The sequence below is a fragment of the Gopherus evgoodei genome, chromosome 1 (assembly GCF_007399415.2).
Source record: "Gopherus evgoodei ecotype Sinaloan lineage chromosome 1, rGopEvg1_v1.p, whole genome shotgun sequence".
In the NCBI taxonomy this organism is placed as follows: domain Eukaryota; kingdom Metazoa; phylum Chordata; order Testudines; family Testudinidae; genus Gopherus; species Gopherus evgoodei.
Genome location: NC_044322.1, coordinates 120,745,009 through 120,767,816, shown reverse-complemented (window position 1 = coordinate 120,767,816; position 22,808 = coordinate 120,745,009). Strand labels below are relative to the sequence as shown.

Genomic DNA, 22,808 nt, shown 5'->3' with positions numbered 1-22,808 from the left:
TAAGCCTACTGTTTTGATGTCAGAACTAGCTCTTAGTTTTGTTGTCTTGTTTTTCATGATATAAGTCTATATATTGTGGCAGCCTAAAATAATTCTCTCAGGTAAGATTGAAGAGAGGACGACATGTCAGGACATTACTCGATTTCCATTCCATAATGCCAAAATAGCAGAATGTTTCTGTTACAATGATCAGCAATTAAAGGATTAACAATAGCTCATTTACAATGTAATTGTCATCATTAGGCTTCAGTATTAACAATGATTTGAAATTAATAGAGACAGTCCACATCATTTTTCGAGCAATTTTAAGTGGTCTACCAGGGAGAGGAAGACACCCCTGCATCTGTTTACATTCACAAAATTAATGTTGCAATCATAAGGCCTACAATTGTACAAATTTCTGCATGTCTGGTTGGGGGAAAGAGGACAGGGGAAGTGTCATTTAATGGAAAATTGAAATTCTCCAGAAATATATAGGGGCCACCAGAGAGGTGCTGATGCATCAGGCAGAACCAGTTCAGTCTGAGACTTTATAATATACGAACCTGCAAAGTATTAACACTGTTCCTGTTGTATTTCTAGGAAAAAGACATCACTCCAGATCCTAATTTGCTAGAAAAAGTAAATGAATGTGCAAGGAGTCTTGAGGTTACGAGAAGCCATGAACAGCCATTATCCAAGCTCACACCTGAACTTTCTGACATCTTTGACTTTTTCATAGCATTGACTATTTGCAATACAGTTGTTGTTACCTCTCCAGATCAGCCACGGCAAAAGGTAGGTTAGAGAGACAGCAAAATGGAATGTGAGTCTCCATTATGTTGTATTTGATTATCTCTGAGATGTATAAATAGGAGACATAAAACTGTCCTTTCCTTGAAGGAAACAGAGATTTTATGATACAATTCTTGGCACCAATTCATACATCAATGAGGAAAACAACATATATAAGTTTAAAATTAGTGGTGAGGTCAAGCATTAGTTAACAGATGTATTTCAACTGTTTCTCTTAACCCCAACAGATTATTTGTATGTACTGCAATTTTTGAAGCTGTTCTAAAACTGTGTTTTCCTTACTGAGTTCACATACTGAAACTTCTTAAATCAACATAATTCACATCTCTGGGCATGTTTTAGGTTAATTTGTCAGAGTCCCTTGGAATAAGGGGCACATAGGCAGTTCTTTGTAAATATTTTGCTTATGTCAACTACATTTGTAGAAGGCTATGCTATTTTTTAAAAATATTATAAAGAGAGTGTGCTGACAAAATCTCCTCTTAAATGTTGCAAATTATGTAAAAGAAAATTAATAATAAAAATTGGGCAAGATTATGACCGCTGATGATTTGGCAGACTTATGTACTTAGAAAGTAATATCATTTATTAATGAGAAGTGGAACAAAACTCATCATCTAATGCATATCACACAAATATAATTAGACTTAATATTAGAGTTGATCAGAAGCTGGAGTTTTCCATTCCACAGGAAATACTAACATTTCTAAATTTGTTTTCTCTCTTAGCAGAAATGTCAATTTTTCCCACAAAATGAAAATTCCAAAGAATTTCAATTTGGAACCATTGAAACATTTTCTTTTGATGTTAAAACATTATAATATGTAAAATTATATGTAATGAATATAATATAATTGTAAATTAATATTTTAGTATAATATACAAGTCTGAACAAAATGAATTAAAATATCAGAATACAACATTTTATCTTATCAAAACAAAATGTTTCAACATTATCAAAATGAGAGAGAAAGTTGAAATGATTTGTTTCAACTTCGTCTGGTCTAAAATTGTGTTGAAATGGACACATTCCCATGAAACATTTTGGTTTCATCAAAACTGCATTTTCCCACAGAAGTGTTCCAGAAACATTTTTTCTACCAACTTTAATGAATATGCACAAGTGGTATGTCTACGCTAGAGCTGGAATGTGTAAATTCCAGTAGGAGGAGACATGCCTGGTTAGCTCTGATCAAGCTAGTGCATTAGAAATAGTGGTGTAGCCACAGCATCACAAGTGGCAGGAGGAGCTCACTGCCCCAACTACATACCTATAGTCTCAGATGGGATCATACTTGGTGTGGGTAGCCCCTCCTGCTGCTCATACCAACATGGCTACACTTCTTACTCCTGGGGGAATTCTGCACCAAAAAATGAAAAATTCTCCAATAAAATATTTAAAATACTGCACACAATAGTTTCAAATTCTGCATATTTTATTTGTCAAAATACCACAATATAATCACACTAGTGTCAATTATTTTTGGTCATGTATTTCAAAGTACCTGTCAGTAAGTATGTCTGTAAGAATACAGACAACAAAAAAGATTCAGGAAATGTTTTTTGACAAATAGATTCCTTACTAGGCATATTAATACAGAACCCTGAGTACTAATTCATTTAAACTACAATACAGAACCGTATTTCCCACACCCCTCAGAAGCAGTGCAAAGACTTCAGGTAGTCAGGGGTAATGGAGGAGCTGAGGGAGAGGGAAGTAATTGGTGGGAAGGAGCGCGGGTGTGATTTGGAGCACTGCTGCATATGGGTGGGAAAAATATGGAACACACTTTGGGGGTGGGCAGTGATTGTTAGGTAGTTTGACCCATGCAGACCCTGGCTGACCTCTAGCATCTCCCATTCACTCAGGCACAACTGACCCTGTCCCCAAGTGTCCCTCCATCCCCACTCAGCCATCCCCCATCCCACTGTAGCTCTGCACCCCCACTCCATCCCCATGTGGCCCTACACCTCCACTCCCATTCAGCCCCTACCCCAGACTGTCCTCCCCCACTAGCCCTTATGATCACTTGTCTGACCCCCAGCAGCCCCACACTGTCTGCCTCCCCATTGGCCCCATTGCATGACCTGATCCAACAGGTGCTGTGGAGAAGGCACTGCAGCCTCTTTCTCTTCCCTAGCTGCCTGGGAGCCGCTGCTTTAGTCTATCACCACAGTGCCCTCTGATGGGCAAAAGGCAGAACTGCAGCAACATTCCAGCAGAAGCTTTTTTCTGAGCAAAAAAATAAAAATATGCGTGGCTCATTAATTATGCACATACGCAGTGGCACAGAATTCCCCCAGGAGTAACTTATATTTTTAATGTGCTAGCTTGATCAGAGCTAGCAGGGATATGTCTCCTCAAGCTGAATTTACACACTTAAACATACCCGTAGAATGAAAAGGTTTTAGTTATATTAACATTATTTTTAGGGTGCAATTCTAACATTGGTTCCACAAGGAAGGATCAACAATAGTGTAAATTCTGAAGTGTATACATACTGGTTCCAGTAACATTTCTGGTACAGTATCAGCCTAGGTGTTCTTGTTCACTTACTTGTCCATCTCTGATTGTCATAGCTTTTTGCCACACACTGAGATTTGCTTCTTACTTTGAGTTATCAAATGACAATGTCCGATTTCTTATATATCCTTTTTTTTGGTGGTTGGTTTTTATTTCTCAAGGTTAGAGTTAGATTTGAACTGAAGTCACCAGTAAAGACCATAGAAGACTTCATTCGAAGATTCACTCCCAGCCGTCTGACCTCTGGATCTAACAGCAGCAGTTCATCAAGCCTGACTACCAGTAAATCAATGCCCAGACTCGGTTCTAGTATTCTTTCATCTGTATCCTCTGAGAGCACTTTACTAAAACTGGAAGAGAAGTTGGCGCACTCTCCGCAGATGAATAACAATGACTATAGGTCACAGCAGGACAGAAGGGCTATAGGGGGTAGACCTGAAGAAGGAGAACTCCGTTATGAGGCAGAGTCTCCAGATGAAGCTGCACTTGTCTACGCAGCTCGGGCATATAACTGTGCTCTGGTTGGAAGACTGTCTGACCAGGTATCAGTAGAGCTACCTCATCTGGGAAGGTTAACCTTTGAACTCTTGCACACACTGGGCTTTGATTCCATCAGAAAAAGAATGTCAGTGGTAGTTAGGCATCCCCTTACAGATGAAATAAGTGTTTACACTAAAGGAGCGGATTCGGTTATTATGGATCTTCTTCTGCCCTGTTCTTCAGGTATAGTTCTCGCTTACTTTTTTTCCAATTAACCCTTAGACAGTGCTAGAGAACTTCAATCTCAGCCAGTGGCAGCTCTAGACATTTCGCCGCCCCAAGCATGGCGTCATGCCGCTGGGGGTGCTCTGCCGGTCGCCGGTCCTGCAGCTCCAGTGGACCCTCCACAGGCACGCCTGCGGGAGGTCCACTGGAGCTGCGGGACCAGCGGACCCTCTGCAGGCATATTGCAAAAGGCAGCCTGCCTGCCGCCCTCCCGGTGACCGGCAGAGCGCCCTCTGCGGCATGCCGCCCCAAGCACGCACTTGGCATGCTGGGGCCTGGAGCCGCCCCTGATCTCAGCATGTCTGATTGCAGTTCTCTAGCACAGAGTCAAGTCTATATCATTTACGGGTCTGCAGAAATATATTATAGTGGACCTCTCTGCTTCTTTTATAAACTCAATAACCAGTAACTTCTTAAAGTGGATTGTTGGTACTTTGCCTAAAGAAATGTCAGTAATATTGATTTCAGTATCAGCTTTCCCAATGGCAAACCTTATTTTAAGTGAACATTTTTCAAGACCTTGCCAAATCAATTTACCTTTCATTGAGTACATTTTCCCAACATTGCTTGCTTACTCAGATGTTTTTGTATTAAGAGAAATGTTGTTTAGGTAATTACTAAAAGTGGTCTTAGTTTTAAAGATGCAGATGATTAGTGAGGAATAGACTTCTAACTGTGAACAGGAAGCTTATCTTTTGGAAGGTGTTTTTTCAGTTACAAAGTCTCAAATATGTGAACATGCTGTGAACCAGAAGCAATTTTAATGCCTTTTTATTATAACCAATTGGATTTAAAGATGACCTTGGTGGCTCTTATGCACTTATTTGAGACCTAGGTTTTTCAATATGTGTGATGTCTGATTTACTGTGTTCAACATTTAATTATGTACAACATTCAAATGTGAACCCAGTGTGACTGGACAGAAATCTAATGTATTAGAAATTTTCTGTATCTCACTAGTGTGATGGCTTTATGGTTACTTTCACATTACTGACGGCTGCTGCAGTAAATACCAGTGAAAGGATCATACTGTGTGATTTTCATTAAAAAGCTACAGGAAATGTTAATTTAATGTCACAGTTCAGAACAACTGTCACATGTGCTTGGACAGGCTGGCCAAGCACATGTGCTTGCGTCCTCTTCAGAGAGTGTTAGCAGTGTGACTGCCCACAGTTATAAGTTATCACACAGCTCTTTCTAAGAAAGCCTACTTTGTTCTTAAGGTAAAAAGCATTACAGAGAAAACATATTAAAAACAATAAAGGAATCTTGCTACCTGCTAATAAGCTTACCAGAGATCACCCCACCCCTTACATGGGCTCTGGCAGGAGCAATCCTTCCACACTCCTCCTAAGGAGGGTTGTTTTAGTTTCAAGTTCATCACAGCATCAGCTCATAACAAATACCCAGTCTTATGGGGCCTCAATAGGCCAAGTCCTTCCAACCCTTCCATAAGGATTGGGCCTTCCATGGACCTGGAATCCTGTCTATTTGCAGGATCCCAGGTCCTTTCTTTGTTGGACTCTTGAAAATCAAGTTTGACTTTGTATATGTGTAGCTCTCCATGGAGTGGCTTCAAAGGGCTGATAACCAGAGGAATTACATCAGCATCCCTGTCTTCCTAGGGGAATTACATACAATTCCACAATAACAATATACAACTGCATTTTTAATACAATGGACTACAGAGGTATTAACCGTAATTCAATAAGGTTTAACTTAATTCAATAAAGTTTGTCCAGGATATTACAGGATTTCAGTCTGTCATGATTAGTTTTCTGCTTTACAGCTATACAGGTCACAGCAGAGGCAGACATTCAAGAACTTGTCCTTAGCTCACTGTAAAGTATTCTTGAATAATGTCTGATAAGGTTACTGATATCAAGGAATGCACATAACGCATCTGAAGTTACTTGTTTCCCTCCAAAGTGTTAATAAAAAATTTGGAGTGCCGGGAAAGTTTAATAGAACTCACCAAGAGATTAAAGTTAGGAGAAAAAAACGGCTTTCTTTCAGACATAGGCAGTTGCAAAAAAAAATCTGCTGTTAATGTAAAACAAATATTCTGGTATTGGTCAGAGAAGGATAAGGGGAGAGCTTTGAAAATTGCTGTTTGGAAGGGGTAAATGTTACCGATGGGCACACGGAAATAGAACAACTCTTAACCACAGCACTTGGAGATGTCTAAACTGATCCTGGTTTTACAATTTTGGATTTTTTTTTTAATAAAGACTCTTATCGAGAATTGAGTCATGATGTTTTATAACTTTTGGATTCATAAATGTAGCAAAGTGTAGTAATTGCTCTTACCTTCCTTCCCAGCACTATGATCAGCTGCCATAAGTAGGTTGTCTTTAGTAAACTGCTCTGAGTGACCTTAAGTATCAGTTAATCTGTCTATGGGTACAAATGCTATCTTGGTTGTTCAGCTTCATTCATGGAATTGCACTTGAGGATCCATCCTGCAGGGTCCTGATCTTCAATAGTCCCTTAGGCCCAAAGGCCTGCGACCATGCTTATTACTCTGGCCCTCCCAGTGGGTCAGAGCCTTAAACTGTGATTGCTGTCTGCCCTAGCCAGGAAGCTGGGACTAGAGACTGCTTACTGCTCTGTCCCACCCAGAGGACCCAGAGCCATTGATGGCTAATTTACTATTGTTTGGTGCCTGATGCAGCAAGACAGAGTGGCCTCCCTCCAAGACTGAGACCAAGAGACCACTACAATAGCCAAATGTCAGGTTCCATTACTGGAACAAACTATCTTGCTACGCAGGAGGACATTTTAAAGTATGATGTACGTGAAAGCCAGAAAGCAGATGCAAAAATGCCATGCTATAGCTTGAGTGTTATCTAGTAAATAATCAGAAACCACCAATAAGCTTGAAAACTTGTGAAATTTCTGAATTTATTACATTGGAGCTATTTGTTTTGACTATGAAAGCTGGTGTTTTCACACAATATGCAGAATTTTTCAAAGCACTTGGATTATTCCCAGGAGAATATTCCTTTCACCTTGCCAAACAGGGACCTCTACAGTCCATAAAGAGGAAAGTTACTGTTTAAACTGAGTAATCAACTTGAGCCAAAATCAGATTACATACAGGTCTCATTACTAAAGCAATGACAAGTTTGATTAACTCACTTGTGGTCATGGAAAAAGCCCAAACAAGCAAACTTGACTCTCTTTGGTTCTGAGTAATTAAAGAACTATGTCATCCTGTGCCAGCTGTTGAAGACATCACATACACGTTTACGAATGTGCACTGTTTGAGTGGGTGAATGCAAGGTCAAGGTACTGAACAACTGCATAGACATCACAACTATCAACTTTCAAAATAGATTTTGGCTGATTCCTTTGGCTACATGTGCTGGACATCCTTGAAAGAATTATAATTGCCAGCTGTTGTAAAACACTTGCATACAGACCAAATCCAAGAATGCTGGCAAAGAAACATGTCTTAGGGTACTTGATTATCAGCACATATCTTTTGATAACTTTAGCAGATTCCTTTTCTCTGCCTTTTTATTTACTCATTTACTTACTTACATCTGACCAGAAAGTGAATTTCAGTGCAAGACTGATGAGGCATATGAAGGATTAAAAGGAATTGCAGCCTTCATTGTTGATTCCCTGTTATTTGTTCAATAAAATAAGGAATGTGATGCAATCCTCCATGCTGTACATGAGAGATCATATGAAAAAGGTATATGTCTCCATCCATAGAAAATCATTTTCTATTTTCCAACCTGTTCTTAATGGTGGTGGTATTAAACCAGATCCAGTTAATGCCACTTAAGCTTATAGTGACAGAAACAGTTCTTCATGTGTTTTAACCACCTGTCCAAGATTGCACCAAACCTATCCAAAGTCCCTGCATCACTGTAATGGCTTCTACAGTGAGATACTTCCTCTGGAATAAGCAAGCAAACAATATTGCTTTCTAGAATACAAAATATCTTATCACGATGAAATAGGTTGGGTGCTTCCATGTTTTGTTCCTTTAAAAAAATGCTGACTCTCTAAAACTAGATTCATCTAAAATGGACTTGTTTTAGGACTGCTCCCAGAAGGCCATATCTTTGCAAGTCTCATACACTAGAGAGAATAATCATGTACATGTATAAAAGAAACTATATGTAATTGTAGTTGGCTGCAAGTTCTGTAAATGTGTGCTCCAGCCCTGTGTTACAGCTGAATCAGCTTGTGAACTGTTTGAATAATTCCTGAAGAAATCTCTGTCTCTGGCAAAAGCACCCAGGAATGGCTCTCCGATTGCATAAATACAATACTGAAATTGCTCATCTTCCAGGCAAAGATAAAATCTGTTGCAGGTACTCTGTCAAGAAAATATCCACATAAGATTAGTGAATGAATGGGCATGCAGCTACAGATGGTACTCCAGAAAATGACAGAAATTGATGGAACTGAAAATGAACAAATAAAGGTTCTGAAGCCAGTAATACTGGATGAATGGCCAGACAGTAGAAAAGTTGTACTCCCAGCATTATAGATTAATGGAACTACAGAGATGTGCTTTTGGATGGCACAATCTTTAAAGGAGAGAAAATAGATATATATAAAACAGCTAACATGAACGTACATTGTGGTAATACACAATATTGTGTGGGTTCATGGACATGGGAAAATGTAAACTAAGCCCAAGATGTTCTTTTTTAGCTGTGTATGTGTCAGCAAATTGAAAAGTATCATTAATGATGTCAGTAACACTTGAAAGGTTCAGTGTATGAGTCCTATTAAGAAACAAAACAAGCAAGGATGCTACTGAAATGCCAACAAGATCATCCGTTTATCTGCAACAACTTAGATTATATAATTGTTGAAGATTATTATCACAGATTTTTCAGATAAGAGAATTGGAACACTACCAGAAGAGTGACACCAGATTTAAATGCTGGACATCCTTGAAAGAATTATCTTGCCAATTGTTGTAAAAGAGTTGCATACGCACCAAATCCAAGAATGCCGGCAAAGAAACCTGTCTTAAATTACTTCAGTATCAGCACATATCTTTTGATACGATACTTTCTCCGTTGTTGATATGCATATGTATTCCCTCAAAACTGTTTCCTAAAAGAAACGTGAAACTTGAAGTTGTGAAGCCAAACCAGATTTAAGCAAGGTTGGGCAAACAATGACAAAAAAAATTTCTACTGTAAGTCTGCTAAGCCATTGTTAGTAATATGCACTGCCATTGCTTAGGAAACTCAGGACAGGGACCTGCTGCCCTGAAACAAGGAAACGCTGAAAGAAAATAATACTCTTGTCTACCCCCAAAAAATCAACTACCAGAAAATAACAATAAAAATAGGAAATTAATAAGATCAAAAAGAAAAGCAGAGTTATTTACCATGAAAAGGAAAAAGGGCCAGAGACTCCATGAAGTTCACTAGGGACTTTGCTGCTGCTGTTGATTTTATCTGTCAGGTGCTCAGATACTAGGGTGCTGAGTGCCAGTATAAAACTCTGAGATAGATAAGACAGACATCACATGTCCATACCCTGGATAAATATATCAATCATCACTCTCCTCATTTGATCTGATATTAGAAAGTTTTCTATTCTCCATACCCGCTGCTAATATCCTTGCTGGATGAGAGCAAACTTACCAAGAACTGCTAATGCTATATCCACCAGACTGTGCCTTCCCAACCCCTTATCTCCAGTTTCAATCACAACTGTGACCCATGTAAAGCAGGAAGTACCAATAACACCAATATTGCCTGAGAAACACTGCATAGGCCTATCTCTCTGAAGTCACAGGACTTATAAACCTAGACAACTTGTAGACTTTCAGAAACTATTTTGGTTTATAGAAAAATTGCTGCTTCAAGCTATCGAAGTTTCTCAGGTGTACTAACTCCATTGTTTCAATCTAAAATGCTTTCTCTTGTCTGTTTCTATGTTCACTTTATCACTATTACAATTAATTCTTATTATTGGTTATTGCTGCAATCATACATTGTACTTGAGTCTGTCTTGATCTTGGAGGATGAAAATATCATCCCTTTCCAACTCTTGACAACCTCATTTTGAGAACTTCGTATTATTTCTAAATATAATTATCTTTTCTACCCACATTTATTTAAAAATATTTGGTTAATAATAAGATTTTTGATACATAGACCATCTGCTTCTGTTTATTGCTAATTTGAAATCATACCTCTGTTCATGACATACATGGTTGCTGTGGAGATTATCGTGATGTCACAATATACTTGAGGAGCAGATGAATGCTTAATAAGGAAAGATCTTATTGTTATACAGTTGTTCTTGGTGACTTTTAAACAGGGAATTAAAAAAATAGATAGTATGTAAAGAGAATTGTTTCTAAATAGAAAGCTTTTCAAAGTTTCCCATGAGACGTCAGGAGCTCTTTTAAAGTATCGCTTCTTAAGCTTTTGTACAGTAAGTGCTGAAGAAACAATTATATTCTCTAAGGCCATTTAATTGCTGCTATTTTTCATTCATTCGTTTTCTCCTTTATTTTTAACTAGATGACCCTAGAGGCAATCATCAAAAAAAAATCCAAAGCAAAACTCAGAATTACCTTAATCTGTATGCTGTAGACGGGCTGCGGACCTTGTGTATTGCCAAGAGAGTAAGTATATGCAAGCTCTAAGTTTGCTTTTAAGGAGAGTATTGACAAATCTTTTAGTTGCAGTCCATTAGCAAGAACATTTATTAGGAATATTTTTTTTCATTTTACTCAGTAATGCATGAATGCTTATGCATCTTTTTGGATGTACTCTTACCTTCTCCTTTTAAATAGGTTCTAAGCAAAGAGGAATATGCTAGTTGGTTAAAAAGTCATTTAGAAGCAGAATCTTCTGTTGAAAACCGTGAAGAGCTGCTGTTTCAATCTGCACTTCGTATAGAGACAAATCTGCATCTACTCGGTAACTACATGAGAGCTGGACATGAAATTAAAATGTGTTAAACATTTTCAAAGTTCAATTTTAAAACTCTGCTCTATCTTTTCAATGATTTCTATGCATACAAAAATTGGTTATTACTAGACTTCCTCACGAGTGTCCCTTGCAGCATCGCAAGAGAATGGGATAATAATTAACATAAGACACATCCTGTTTGCCTTGCTTAGCTAACAATTTTATCCCTGATGTAATACCAACTTAACCAGGGGTTCTCAAACTTGGTTCATGGCTTGTTCAGGGTAAGCCCCAGCCGGCCACGAGACTCTTTGTTTACCTGAGCATCCGCAGGTACAGCCGCTTACAGCTCCCAGTGGCCGCAGTTCACTGTTCTGGGCCAATGGGAGCTGCGGGAAGTGGCGCGGGCCAGGCCACCACATCCCGCAGCTCCCTTTGGCCGGAAACAGGCACAGTATTGGGCATGAGCATTGAGCATCCAGCGAACTGCTGTTGCTTCTGGCTTAAGAGTGGCCTGCTGGTCCCTCCAGTCAATCAGGTGATGTGGCCAATCAGGCAGCCTGCTGCAAGCCAGCTGTAGTTTTGAGGCTGCCTGGAGATTAGCTCTGCTGCAGGCCCTGATTCCTGACAGCGTCTACATAAAGTTCAATTCTTGCATGTTCGGATGATCAGGCCCTGCGTGCTCCGAAGAAAGGGGATAATAACAGTTACTTCCTAGGGATCTCTTGATGTCATTAAAATTTGTAAATGTAAAGGACTGTACAAGTGCTAAGTATTTCTATTTATTTAGTTAACTAAAATATCAAAAGCTCAATAAATTATAAATATCTATTATTTCTTCAGACAATTAGTTTCTTTCTCTGGCAAAGATAACTGGAACAGTGCTAATGTTTTTAATCATTTCAAGCAAATGTGACTGGGCTGCTTCTATTGACTGCGTGTACAGGCACATCTTAATGATAAATAAAAACATAGTTTACCACAGCTGGATATGTACAAATAGACTCCAGCCAGAACTAAACAATCTGTTCCACCAGTTATCTTCTGACAACCTCAGACTGTGGTAGAAGAGACTTTGAGTCTAATCACCTACTGGTGCACTATGGTGAGCACTGCAGGATTGCACCAGTGAGGCTGGGAGAGATACATCTCTCCCCCTGCAGCTGTGCATAGGCAATAGCATTCCTTGTAACCACATGGACTGCTCCAGGCTAGCACCTCTCTTGGAACTAGTCTCCCCAGAGTACTCAGAGAGGCAACAGGACCTCAGCACCAGCCAGCAAACCAGTAGATGTGCTGTACCCTATGAACAGGTGCTGCAGAAGTAAAACTCCCCCTCATCTCCTAGAGACATTGTACCTAACTGAGGCACAATCAGCCTGATTTTCTTCTAGCTTACACTGGTGTAAATCAGCTAAACTCTGATGACGTCAACAGAATTCTATTGGTATAAAATGGTACTACACAAAAGGGCACACAAAAGTCAGTGAAAAGACCCTCATTGATTTTTAACAGGCATTGGACTAGGTCCAAGACATTGGCTTGGGCCCTGGCCAGATTCTGTGCCTTCCTGTCGCCCATGTTTTGGTCAACAGCATTAAGCCACAGCTGAACTCAGTGCTTCTTTTCAGAGGTTTAACCTATGTGACCAGACTATAGGACAGACACCTGTTACTGGTGGTGTGTTACTGTTGTTATGGGGGAAACAGTAACGGGGGACTTAGAAATGGCAGAGATGCTTAATGACTTCTTTGTTTCGGTCTTCACTGAGAAGTCTGAAGGAATGTCTAACATAGTGAATGCTTATGGGAAGAGGGTAGGGTTAGAAGATAAAATAAAAAAAGAGCAAGTAAAAAATCACTTAGAAAAGTTAGATGCCTGCAAGTCACCAGGGCCTGATGAAATGCATCCTAGAATACTCAAGGAGTTAATAGAGGAGGTATCTGAGCCTCTAGCTATTATCTTTGGGAAATCATGGGAGACGGGGGAGATTCCAGAAGACTGGAAAAGGGCAAATATAGTGCCCATCTATAAAAAGGGAACTAAAAACAACCCAGGAAACTACAGACCAGTTAGTTTAACTTCTGTGCCAGGGAAGATAATGGAGCAAGTAATTAAAGAAATCATCTGCAAACACTTGGAAGGTGGTAAGGTGATAGGGAATAGCCAGCATGGATTTGTAAAGAACAAATCATGTCAAACTAATCTGATAACATTCTTTGATAGGATAACGAGCCTTGTGGATAAGAGAGAAGCGGTGGATGTGATATACCTAGACTTTAGTAAGGCATTTGATACTGTCTCGCATGATATTCTTATAGATAAACTAGGAAAGTACAATTTAGATGGGGCTACTCTAAGGTGGGTGCATAACTGGCTGGATATCCGTACTCCGAGAGTAGTTATTAATGGCTCCCAATCCTGCTGGAAAGGTATAACAAGTGGGGTTCCGCAGGGGTCTGTTTTGGGACCGGCTCTGTTCAATATCTTCATCAACGATTTAGATGTTGGCATAGAAAGTACGCTTATTAAGTTTGCAGACAATACCAAACTGGGAGGGATTGCAACTGCTTTGGAGGACAGGGTCAAAATTCAAAATGATCTGGACAAATTGGAGAAATGGTCTGAGGTAAACAGGATGAAGTTCAATAAAGATAAATGCAAAGTGCTCCACTTAGGAAGGAACAATCAGTTTCACACATACAGAATGGGAAGAGACTGTCTAGGAAGGAGTATGGCAAAAAGAGATCTAGGGGTCATAGTAGACCACAAGCTTAATATGAATCAACAGTGTGATAATGTTGCAAAAAAAGCAAACGTTATTCTGGGATGCATTAACAGGTGTGCTGTAAACAAGACACCAGAAGTCATTCTTCTGCTTTACTCTTCACTGGTTAGGCCTCAACTGGAGTATTGTGTCCAGTTCTGGGCACCGCATTTCAAGAAAGATGTGGAGAAATTGGAGAGGGTCCAGAGAAGAGCAACGAGAATGATTAAAGGTCTTGAGAACATGACCTATGAAGGAAGGCTGAAGGAATTGGGTTTGTTTAGTTTGGAAAAGAGAAGACTGAGAGGCGACATGATAGCAGTTTTCAGGTATCTAAAAGGGTGTCATCAGGAGGAGGGAGAAAACTTGTTCACCTTGGCCTCCAATGGTAGAACAAGAAGCAATGGGCTTAAACTGCAGCAAGGGAGATTTAGGTTGGACATTAGGAAAAAGTTCCTAACTGTCCGGGTAGTTAAACACTGGAATAGATTGCCTAGGGAAGTTGTGGAATCTCCATCTCTGGAGATATTTAAGAGTAGGTTAGATAAATGTCTATTAGGGATGGTCTAGACAGTATTTGGTCCTGCCATGAGGGCAGGGGACGGGACTCAATGACCTCTCGAGGTCCCTTCCAGTCCTGGAGTCTATGAGTCTATGTCTTTGAACATATAAATAGCTGGGAGAAGTTTACTTTGCTTTCCTTGCTGTTTCAGTTAATTTGCACACCTTTCATCTCTATATCCTCCACTAGTCAAGACTTGTATTGCATCACAATAGAGTCTTTCTGGAATGTGGTGAAACAATGATGTATTTGTGGTGACACTTAACTTAGGCCTTGGCTACACTCACACTTTACAGCGCTGCAACTGGGGTGTGAAAAAACACCCCCCTGAGCGCTGCAAGATACAGCGCTGTAAAGTGTCAGTGTAATCAGGGCAGCAGCGCTGGGAGCGCGGCTCCCAGCGCTGCACGCTACACCCGTACAGGATGTGGTTTACATGCAGCGCTGGGAGAGCTCTCTCCCAGTGCTGCCGCTCTGACTACACTCACACTTCAAAGCGCTGCCGCTGCCGCGGCAGCGCTTTGAAATTCCAAATGTAGCCATACCCTTAGTTCCAAACTACTTTTGTTACAAAAAGCCTTGTCTCTCTCAGTTGACGTTTTAAAGTTGAAGGAATGTTGCCAGTCTGTTATAAACCATACTGCAGCCAACATTCCTTGGGACACTAAGAAGGGGCATTTTCCTATACACTTCACAATGCAGCCCAGTCAGATTTACAAGTTACAACACAAGTATGTAAGGACAAAATCAGAAATGCTAAAGCACAAAATGAGATACGCTTAGCAAGGGACATAAAAGGCAATAAGAGGAAGCTCTATAAATGCAATAAAAGCAAGAGAAAGATGAAGGAAAGTGTAGAGGCACTACATAGCAGGGAAAGAGAGGTAATAATAGATGATATTAAGAAGGTGTGTAGTGCTTATTCTGCTTCAATCTTCACTAAAATGGTAAATTGTGACCATATGGTTATCACTATTCATATTAACAACACGGGGGAAGGAACACAAAATAGGGAAAGAACAGGTTTAGGAATATTTAGATAAGTTAGATGTACTCAAAACAGCAGGCCTAATGAAATTCATCCTAGGGTAATTAAGGAACTAGCTAAAGAAATCTTGGAACCATTAGCAATAATCTTTGCAAATTCATGGAGGATGAGTTTGGTCCTAGATGTCTGGAGAAGGACAAATATAATAACTATGTTTTAAAAGAGGAACAAAGAGAACCTAGATAACTATAGACTACTCAACCTAACTTCTATTCCTGGAAAGCTATTAGACTAAATTATTGAACAATCAATTTGTAAGCACCTGGAGGATAATAGGGTTATAAGGAATAGCCAGCAGAGATTTGTCAAGGACAAATCATGCCAAACCAATCTAATTTCCTTTTTTTGACCAACCTACTGGGGGAAAGAGTAGACATGATATACCTTCATTTTAGTAAGCATTTTAGCATAAACCAACATGACATTCTCATAAGTAACTAGGGAAACGTGGTCTAGATTAAAATACTATAAAGTGGATGCAAAACTAGTTGAAAGATCATACTCAAAGAGTAGTTATCAATGGTTTATTATCAAACTAGGGGGACACATCTAGTGAGTCCTTCCGGAGTCTGTCCTGGGGCCAGTGCTATTCAATATTTTCATTAATGACTTGGATAATGGAGTGTTGAGTATGCTTATAAAATTTGCAGATGACACCACTTTTGATGGGGTTGCTAGCACTTTGGAGGCCAGGATTAGAATTCAAAACAACCTTGACATATTGGAGAATTGGTCTAAAAGCAACAAGATGAAATTCGATAAGAACAAGTGCAAAATATTATACTTAGGAAGGAAAATAAAATACACAACTACAAAATGGGGAATAACTGGCTGGCTAGTAGTACTCCTGGCAAGGATCTAGGGGTTATAGTTTATCACAAAATGAATATGAGTGAGCTATATGATACAGTTGTAAAAAAGGCTTCTATCATTCTGGGGTATATTAACAGGAGTGTCATAAGTCTCGGGGTATAATTATTGCCCTCTACTCAGCACTAGTGAGGCCTCAGATGAAGTCCTGTCTCCTGTTCTGAGATTCACACTTTAGGAAAGATGTGGCCAAATTGGAGAGCATCCACAGGAGAGCAACAAAATGATGAAAAGATAAGAAAACAATATGTATTCTCTTGAGAAAAGAAGCCTAAGGGGGTACCTAATAAGTTTTCAAATATGTTAAGAGCTGTTATAAAGAGGAAGGTGATTAATTGTTCTCTTTGTCCACTGAAGGTAGACTAGAAATAATAGGCTTACTCTGGTCCTGCCTCAATGTAGGGGGCTGGCCTAGATGACCTCTGGAAGTCCCTTCCAGCCCCATATTTCTGTGATTCTATGATTTATCCTCTGCCAATCTCATTTGGGACCCAGTGTCATACTGTGGCAGCCAGAACCAGCAGTGGAGCAGGGAGTGGCCCTGTCCAGGCCTCCTGCTCTGTTACCAACATCCAGCCGGTAGTTGATGAAATCCCCTCTTGGAGATCCCCTTAAAGGGCACAAGACCCTGTGACCCTACTAGCCATGTAGCCTGAGGGAAGCAGAACAAGACCTTTTGGGGTGCAGCTAGCCCCTGGCAGCAACAGTATCTTCCCTAGCAACAGCCAGAAGAAGTAATGGAGGCAACAGAGGCCATGGCTACACTGGCACTTTACAGCGCTGCAACTTTCGTGCTCAGGGGTGTGAAAAAACTGCCCCCTTGAGCGCTGCAAGATACAGCGCTGTAAAGCCTCAGTGTAAACAGTGGGGAGCGCGGCTCCCAGCGCTGCAAGCTACACCAGTAGAGGATGTGGAGTACGTGCAGCGCTGGGAGAGCTCTCTCCCAGCGCTGGCGCTGCGACCACACTTGAAACTTCAAAGCGCTGCCGCGGCAGCGCTTTGAAGTGCCAGTGTAGCCGGACCCAGAGCAGGCAGAGGCCCAACAAGAGTACTATGGAGGTTCCCCATACATTCGAATGCTGTTGGTACTGGTAATGTCAGCAGACTGCTTTTTAGGATTTTAACTCTGGATGATGTTGTCTGTTGACTGATTTGTTATTTTCCCCAACCTCATTCTTCCCCTCTCCTCACAGTCCCTCTGCTGCCTGCAAAGAACATGTCATCATTATTGATCATGGTGGTCAGAATTTCATATACATTTGTTAGATTAGAGGAATTATCTGCCAATGAAGGTGACTGGTGGTGTTTCCAAAGTCAGATTTTAAGATGAACTCATGACGTAACAGTTTGAGTAACCAAGTATTTATTTAACACTGATTTATTTGCTTTGTTCATGTGTTCAGGTGCAACTGGTGTTGAAGACCGTTTACAAGATGGTGTGCCAGAAACCATTGCCAACTTACGCAAAGCTGGGCTGCAGATTTGGATTCTCACTGGAGACAAGCAAGAAACAGCCATTAATATAGCTTATGCATGCAAGCTACTAGGTCATGATGAGGAAATCATCACCTTGAATGCTGAATCACTGGTAAACAGATCCTTATCAGATAGTTAAATGTTAGGTTGAAGTCCAAATGTGGGGTAGTTTTGCTTTGATTTTGGCAGCTGCAGTTAAAAGGTTGATTGCTTTCTTCTTTTTTATCTTTCTTCTTCCTGTGCAATCTATATTTTGGGGATAGGATTTGTATGTGGATATTTATTTATTAATTATTTATACTCCCATATGGTGGGGCTTAGGCTTTCTGTCCTGGGTCCTAGCAAGTCTAATGCCAGCCCTGCTTGGCAGGCCCCCTGAAACCTGCTCGTGCCCCCCACAGGGAGCCCCAGACCCCTACTTGAGAGCCACTGCGGCATACCATAGTAAGGTACATGCCGGGACATAGTATTCACTTATTTCTTTTTGGCACCCTCTAAAAATACAAAAGCAATCTATCATATGTTTTTGAAGGTGAAAACAATGAACTGCCTGTTGAGAATAATTATTTTAATACCAATGGACAGTAATACTAGATAATTCAGTAATTCAGACTCTACTACGTTGACTTTTTCATTTGATAGTAAAGAAAATGTTTGAATTTCAGTGCTCATAGTCATAATGGACTGATAACTCGAGCTGCAGTCAGGCATTGCTCAGCTTGTCTTAAATACACAATAGCAAGGAGTTTGCTGATATGGTCAAACATAGAAGGGACTAGGTTGATAGCACCAAGGTAATTGAATGTGGTGATTAAATCAATGTTCAAATCCAGAACTGGAGGTAGACTAGCACTATCCAACTACAATTCCTTTCTAAAGGAAGGAAAAGATAACTATGGTCCATTCTTAGTGTAGCAAGTTAGCTGGTAAATTGATTTCCTATTATTTCACTTCTTTACTTCTGATAACTTGAAAAATATTGTGCTGCAAGACTGGTAACATTTTATCTTAAATGTTCATGTGTTAGTTATACATTCTGTTAATTAAGTTTGGTTAGGATATAGATTTTAAAATTAGTTAAATAACCTTTAATTGGCATTTACAAATACCTGATCAATGATTTGATTAATAGGCATTCTGTGATGCTCATCACCATAGTTAGCTCAGCACTGGATTCTCATTATATCACATGTCAATTCTGCTATTCTGAGGACAATCTGAAATAAATCAGTTTAAAAGCCATCACTGCGGGTTAAAAAGTAAACAGAATTGCTTTTAAGCCCTTTATTTATCCATTGCTGGCAGTATCTTCTGCAACAAAAATTAAGTGTTTTTAGATGAGTAAAGAGGGAAAGAATAATAGAAATAAAAATTGTCAAAGTGGAATCAATTGTGCAGACTCTAATGTTCCCCATTTCGAAATTTATAACGAGCACAGTAAGTTGATTACATGATCCCACAGCAGCAACTTTCACTTAAACATATTTATTTTTGTATTGTATTTCAGGAGACAAGCGCTGCTCTGCTGGACCACTGTCTACAATATATAGAGTCTAAGTTTTCAAACAACACAATAGACAAGACTGCTGGAAACACGACAGTTGGGTTTTGCCCCCTCTCTCCATCTTCATCTTCAGTGCATTCCAGCTTGGGCCTAGTGATTGATGGAAAGACTCTGGCTTATGCACTGGATAAAACACTAGAAGACAAATTTCTTTCACTAGCCAGGAGATGTCGCTCAGTTCTGTGTTGTCGCTCTACCCCACTGCAAAAAAGCATGGTAGTAAAACTAATCAGAGATAAACTCAAAGCAATGACCTTGGCAATAGGCAAGTATCTCCATTTAAATGAGCCTGTATTTACATGCACACACCCCTTCTGAATTTCTCTTCTCTTCTGGACACTTTAGAAGCCTAAACCCTTCAATTTTAGTTTGAAGATGCTTCTGTGAGCATAAGAGCATTTATTCCAAAAAGAAATAGAGTTTCTAAGGTGGCATCTAGGATTACTCCCTGCAGAAGCTGGCCAAATGGAGTGGTCTACTCCACAATGGTGTTTGAATAAAACAACGTTTTGTAAAGAATTGAGAGAGCTGACACCATTGACCATCACTTGGGAGTATAGATCAGGACAAATATGTGTTCAGCATCATTTCAGCTACTCATGATTAAACCCAAGGCCATCAATTTTTTATCATGAGTAGGTGTCGGTGCTGAACACCAGTTGTCCAGGACTACAGTGATTATAAAGTTGTGATCAGCATCATGTCAGCTAATGCAGTTCTTCACAACCATTTTCCAATATGTGGTTGATTGTGGGGACTCTTTGTCAGTCATCCAGGTCAGAATCCTGCAGCACCCACAAGGTTCCCCTACTTTAAATTGAGAAGGCTCTCCTTATTCCTCACACAACCCTCCTTTCCTCACTCTGAGTCTAATGTCATAGAGTTTATCCTATTGTGCCCAGCCTCATGCCCAATTTTAGGGTCCCTTCATACTTCCAGTCGGTTGGTTTGCGGCAGGAATGTTTTCAGGAGTTTGTTCCCCTGTTGCACATGGACCTCTTAGTATCCATGGAACACAGACATGATCTCTGTATTCCAGGTCCCGTTAAAGAGACTCACTCATACAGAAGTACTCAGTTTATGTTTCCTTGGCATGGTATAGCAAAAACCTAGATAGAAAGATGTTAAGGGCTTGGTGGTCCCTTCTAAGGCTTTGAAACTGTAGTTCCATGAAGTACAGGTGTTTCAAACAGGTCCCTGATGCTTTACAGTCACCTATTTTTTCCTTTGTTTTTCTGCCATTAATCATCTCTGCTTTATTAATATCAAACAATGTTGCATCCTATTGTTACTCGGTGATGGAGCTAATGACGTCAGCATGATCCAGGTAGCAGACGTGGGTGTGGGGATCTCTGGTCCAGAGGGCATGCAGGTAATGTGGGTTGTTTATTGAAAAGTTTCCCCAGGAAAAAGTTGGACTAAATGTTTTCCGTATATCTGCTTGCATCTTGCCTCCCAGTCAGTGAGAGCAAGTTACCTCTTAACAGTCAGCAAAAGTAAATGAGCAAGTTGCAAGCTGCCCTGAGGTGTACCAGTTGGGATTTGTAAAAATCACTTATGCTTGAGTTTGAGCATATGTTTCTTATCCAATCTGTGGTAACCTTAAACATTTTACATTCACCTCATAAAACTCAAATTCCAGGAGGTCTTTCAGCACATTTACTTCTTAAAGAAATCGATTATTAATTTTAAAAAGCCCTCACCTATGTCCTATTTCTATAATAAATAAAGATTAAATTGACTTCCCCCTCCTTCGTTTTCCTCCTCTGGCTTTTATTCTTCTTATTTCCTGCTCTGGTCCTGTAAAATTATCCTGTGGTGTGGCTGGACAAATCTCTTTACCGAATGCAGCTAAGATAGGTGGCAGTAAAGTGTATAAGCCTCAGAAGGCTGCATATCCCACTTGCACTCCAGGCCAGCCTATTGAGAAAATATGCCTAAGTAGTACACGAGGCCTCCTCTCCTCTCCCTGCAGGGACATGCAGGTCGGATATGAGTTTTACTCTACAGCCCTTGTAATGTGAATAGCTGCAGGAGAGTTAAGGGATTGCTAGTTTGGGTGGGGAGGGGAGCTCAGCCCCCTACCCCCTCCCCCCCCATTGTCATGCAGTCCGTGTAAAATCTTTTCCGTTCATCTGTCAATCAGCTGGGAAGAAGCTGCCCCTGCTGAGATTTTGGGGGGATTCACTCAGTATGCCTGTGTCTCTGGCCATCACTCCAGACAGCCTAATTGCTATATATGGCAGGGCAGTTGGGCAGTAAAAGACGAAAGCTTGGGCTAAGACTGAAATAGGATTTTTTAACACAGCTTTCTGCTGTAATCAGGATCAGAGTAAGGAGTAAACTCAGCAGATGCTGAGCCTGGGAACCTCACACAGCTTCCCCAGGCTTTACAAGCATGGGAGGACATTTGGGTTGAATAGAGCCTAAGAAGTGTGGAATCCTGAGCAGGCTGTTGTAACAGGGCCTATTCCAAGGCCTACTGAAGTCAGTGGGAGTCTTTCCATTGACTTCATTGCACTTTGAATCGCCTCCTAGCATCTCTGCATGAACTCAAACTCCTGATTTCTCATGAACATCGTTTTAGTTCCCAGATATAATACTCCACGTCTCTCCCTCACTCTGTCTCTTCTTTTTCCTCCTTCCAATTCCTCATTTCAGTTGATCTTGTAATTCGGAGACATCTGGTCTTTCAGTGTCCCTAGCCATTTCAGTGCATTCTGCTCTGAAAGCTTGTCATTTCGCTTGTTATTCCATTAAACCACCTGGATTATTTCTCTTTTTATGTTTATTTTTTAATGAATGTTCACACATAGTAGGAAGGCTTATGGATTCCCTGCCTTTGATCCCAGGATTCCGTAGGAAATCATGCATGCCTTTGTACAATAATCAGCTGTCAAAATTGTATACATGCAGGTACTTCAAAGGAGTCAAGCATCTGGATCTCTGAGACAGCAAACTGGCTGATTTATTTTTCTTTCACATCCTATGGAAGGAGCAGCATGGAGCATGAACCATGCTTTCCTATGCAAAACCTGGGGGATGGAGGAGAATGAAAATGTCAAATCCAAGCTGATTTTTTGGGATAAGATAAACATGCAAGTGTAATTGGATAAAACTATCTTTCCATTCCTCCCTCCATATCAAAAATAGACCTTTAAAAACTCTTAGAATGTGTTTTGGAATAATTTGGTGTAAACATAAAGAAAAGTAAACAATTTTACCTCATCATTCCATAATAGAATTAGAAAATGGGAAGGGGAGAAGGAAACAGATGTAGGCATCCTTGTGAATGAATAAGACAATAAACAAAATGTAAATTTAAAAAGCACTACAACTGTAGGTGGAATCTGTGGCCAACTCAATGACCTGGAGGGATCTGGTGAGGTCTTAAATCTTAAGTATACTTTACCTTGAAATTTAGCCAGTCAAAAGTAGCTATGATATAGAAAGAAATGGTGGTGATTCATACCATAGATGTGATTTGGCAGGTTCTAAAATTTCAGGGAAACCTCTTCTGTAATGATTT

At 40.2% G+C, this 22,808-nt stretch overlaps 1 protein-coding gene across 1 annotated transcript in view; it reads left to right on the top strand.

The window, feature by feature from the left end:
- Positions 1-22,808, top strand: part of ATP10A (ATPase phospholipid transporting 10A (putative)) — a 159,661-nt gene that overhangs the window by 124,584 nt on the left and 12,269 nt on the right. Inside the window, exons 9-15 of the mRNA XM_030571040.1 lie at positions 583-777; positions 3,481-4,042; positions 10,600-10,703; positions 10,875-11,001; positions 17,643-17,827; positions 19,223-19,545; positions 20,576-20,651. Of these exons, the coding sequence (XP_030426900.1) occupies positions 583-777; positions 3,481-4,042; positions 10,600-10,703; positions 10,875-11,001; positions 17,643-17,827; positions 19,223-19,545; positions 20,576-20,651 (1,572 nt within the window). The remainder of the gene's footprint in view (positions 1-582; positions 778-3,480; positions 4,043-10,599; positions 10,704-10,874; positions 11,002-17,642; positions 17,828-19,222; positions 19,546-20,575; positions 20,652-22,808) is intronic.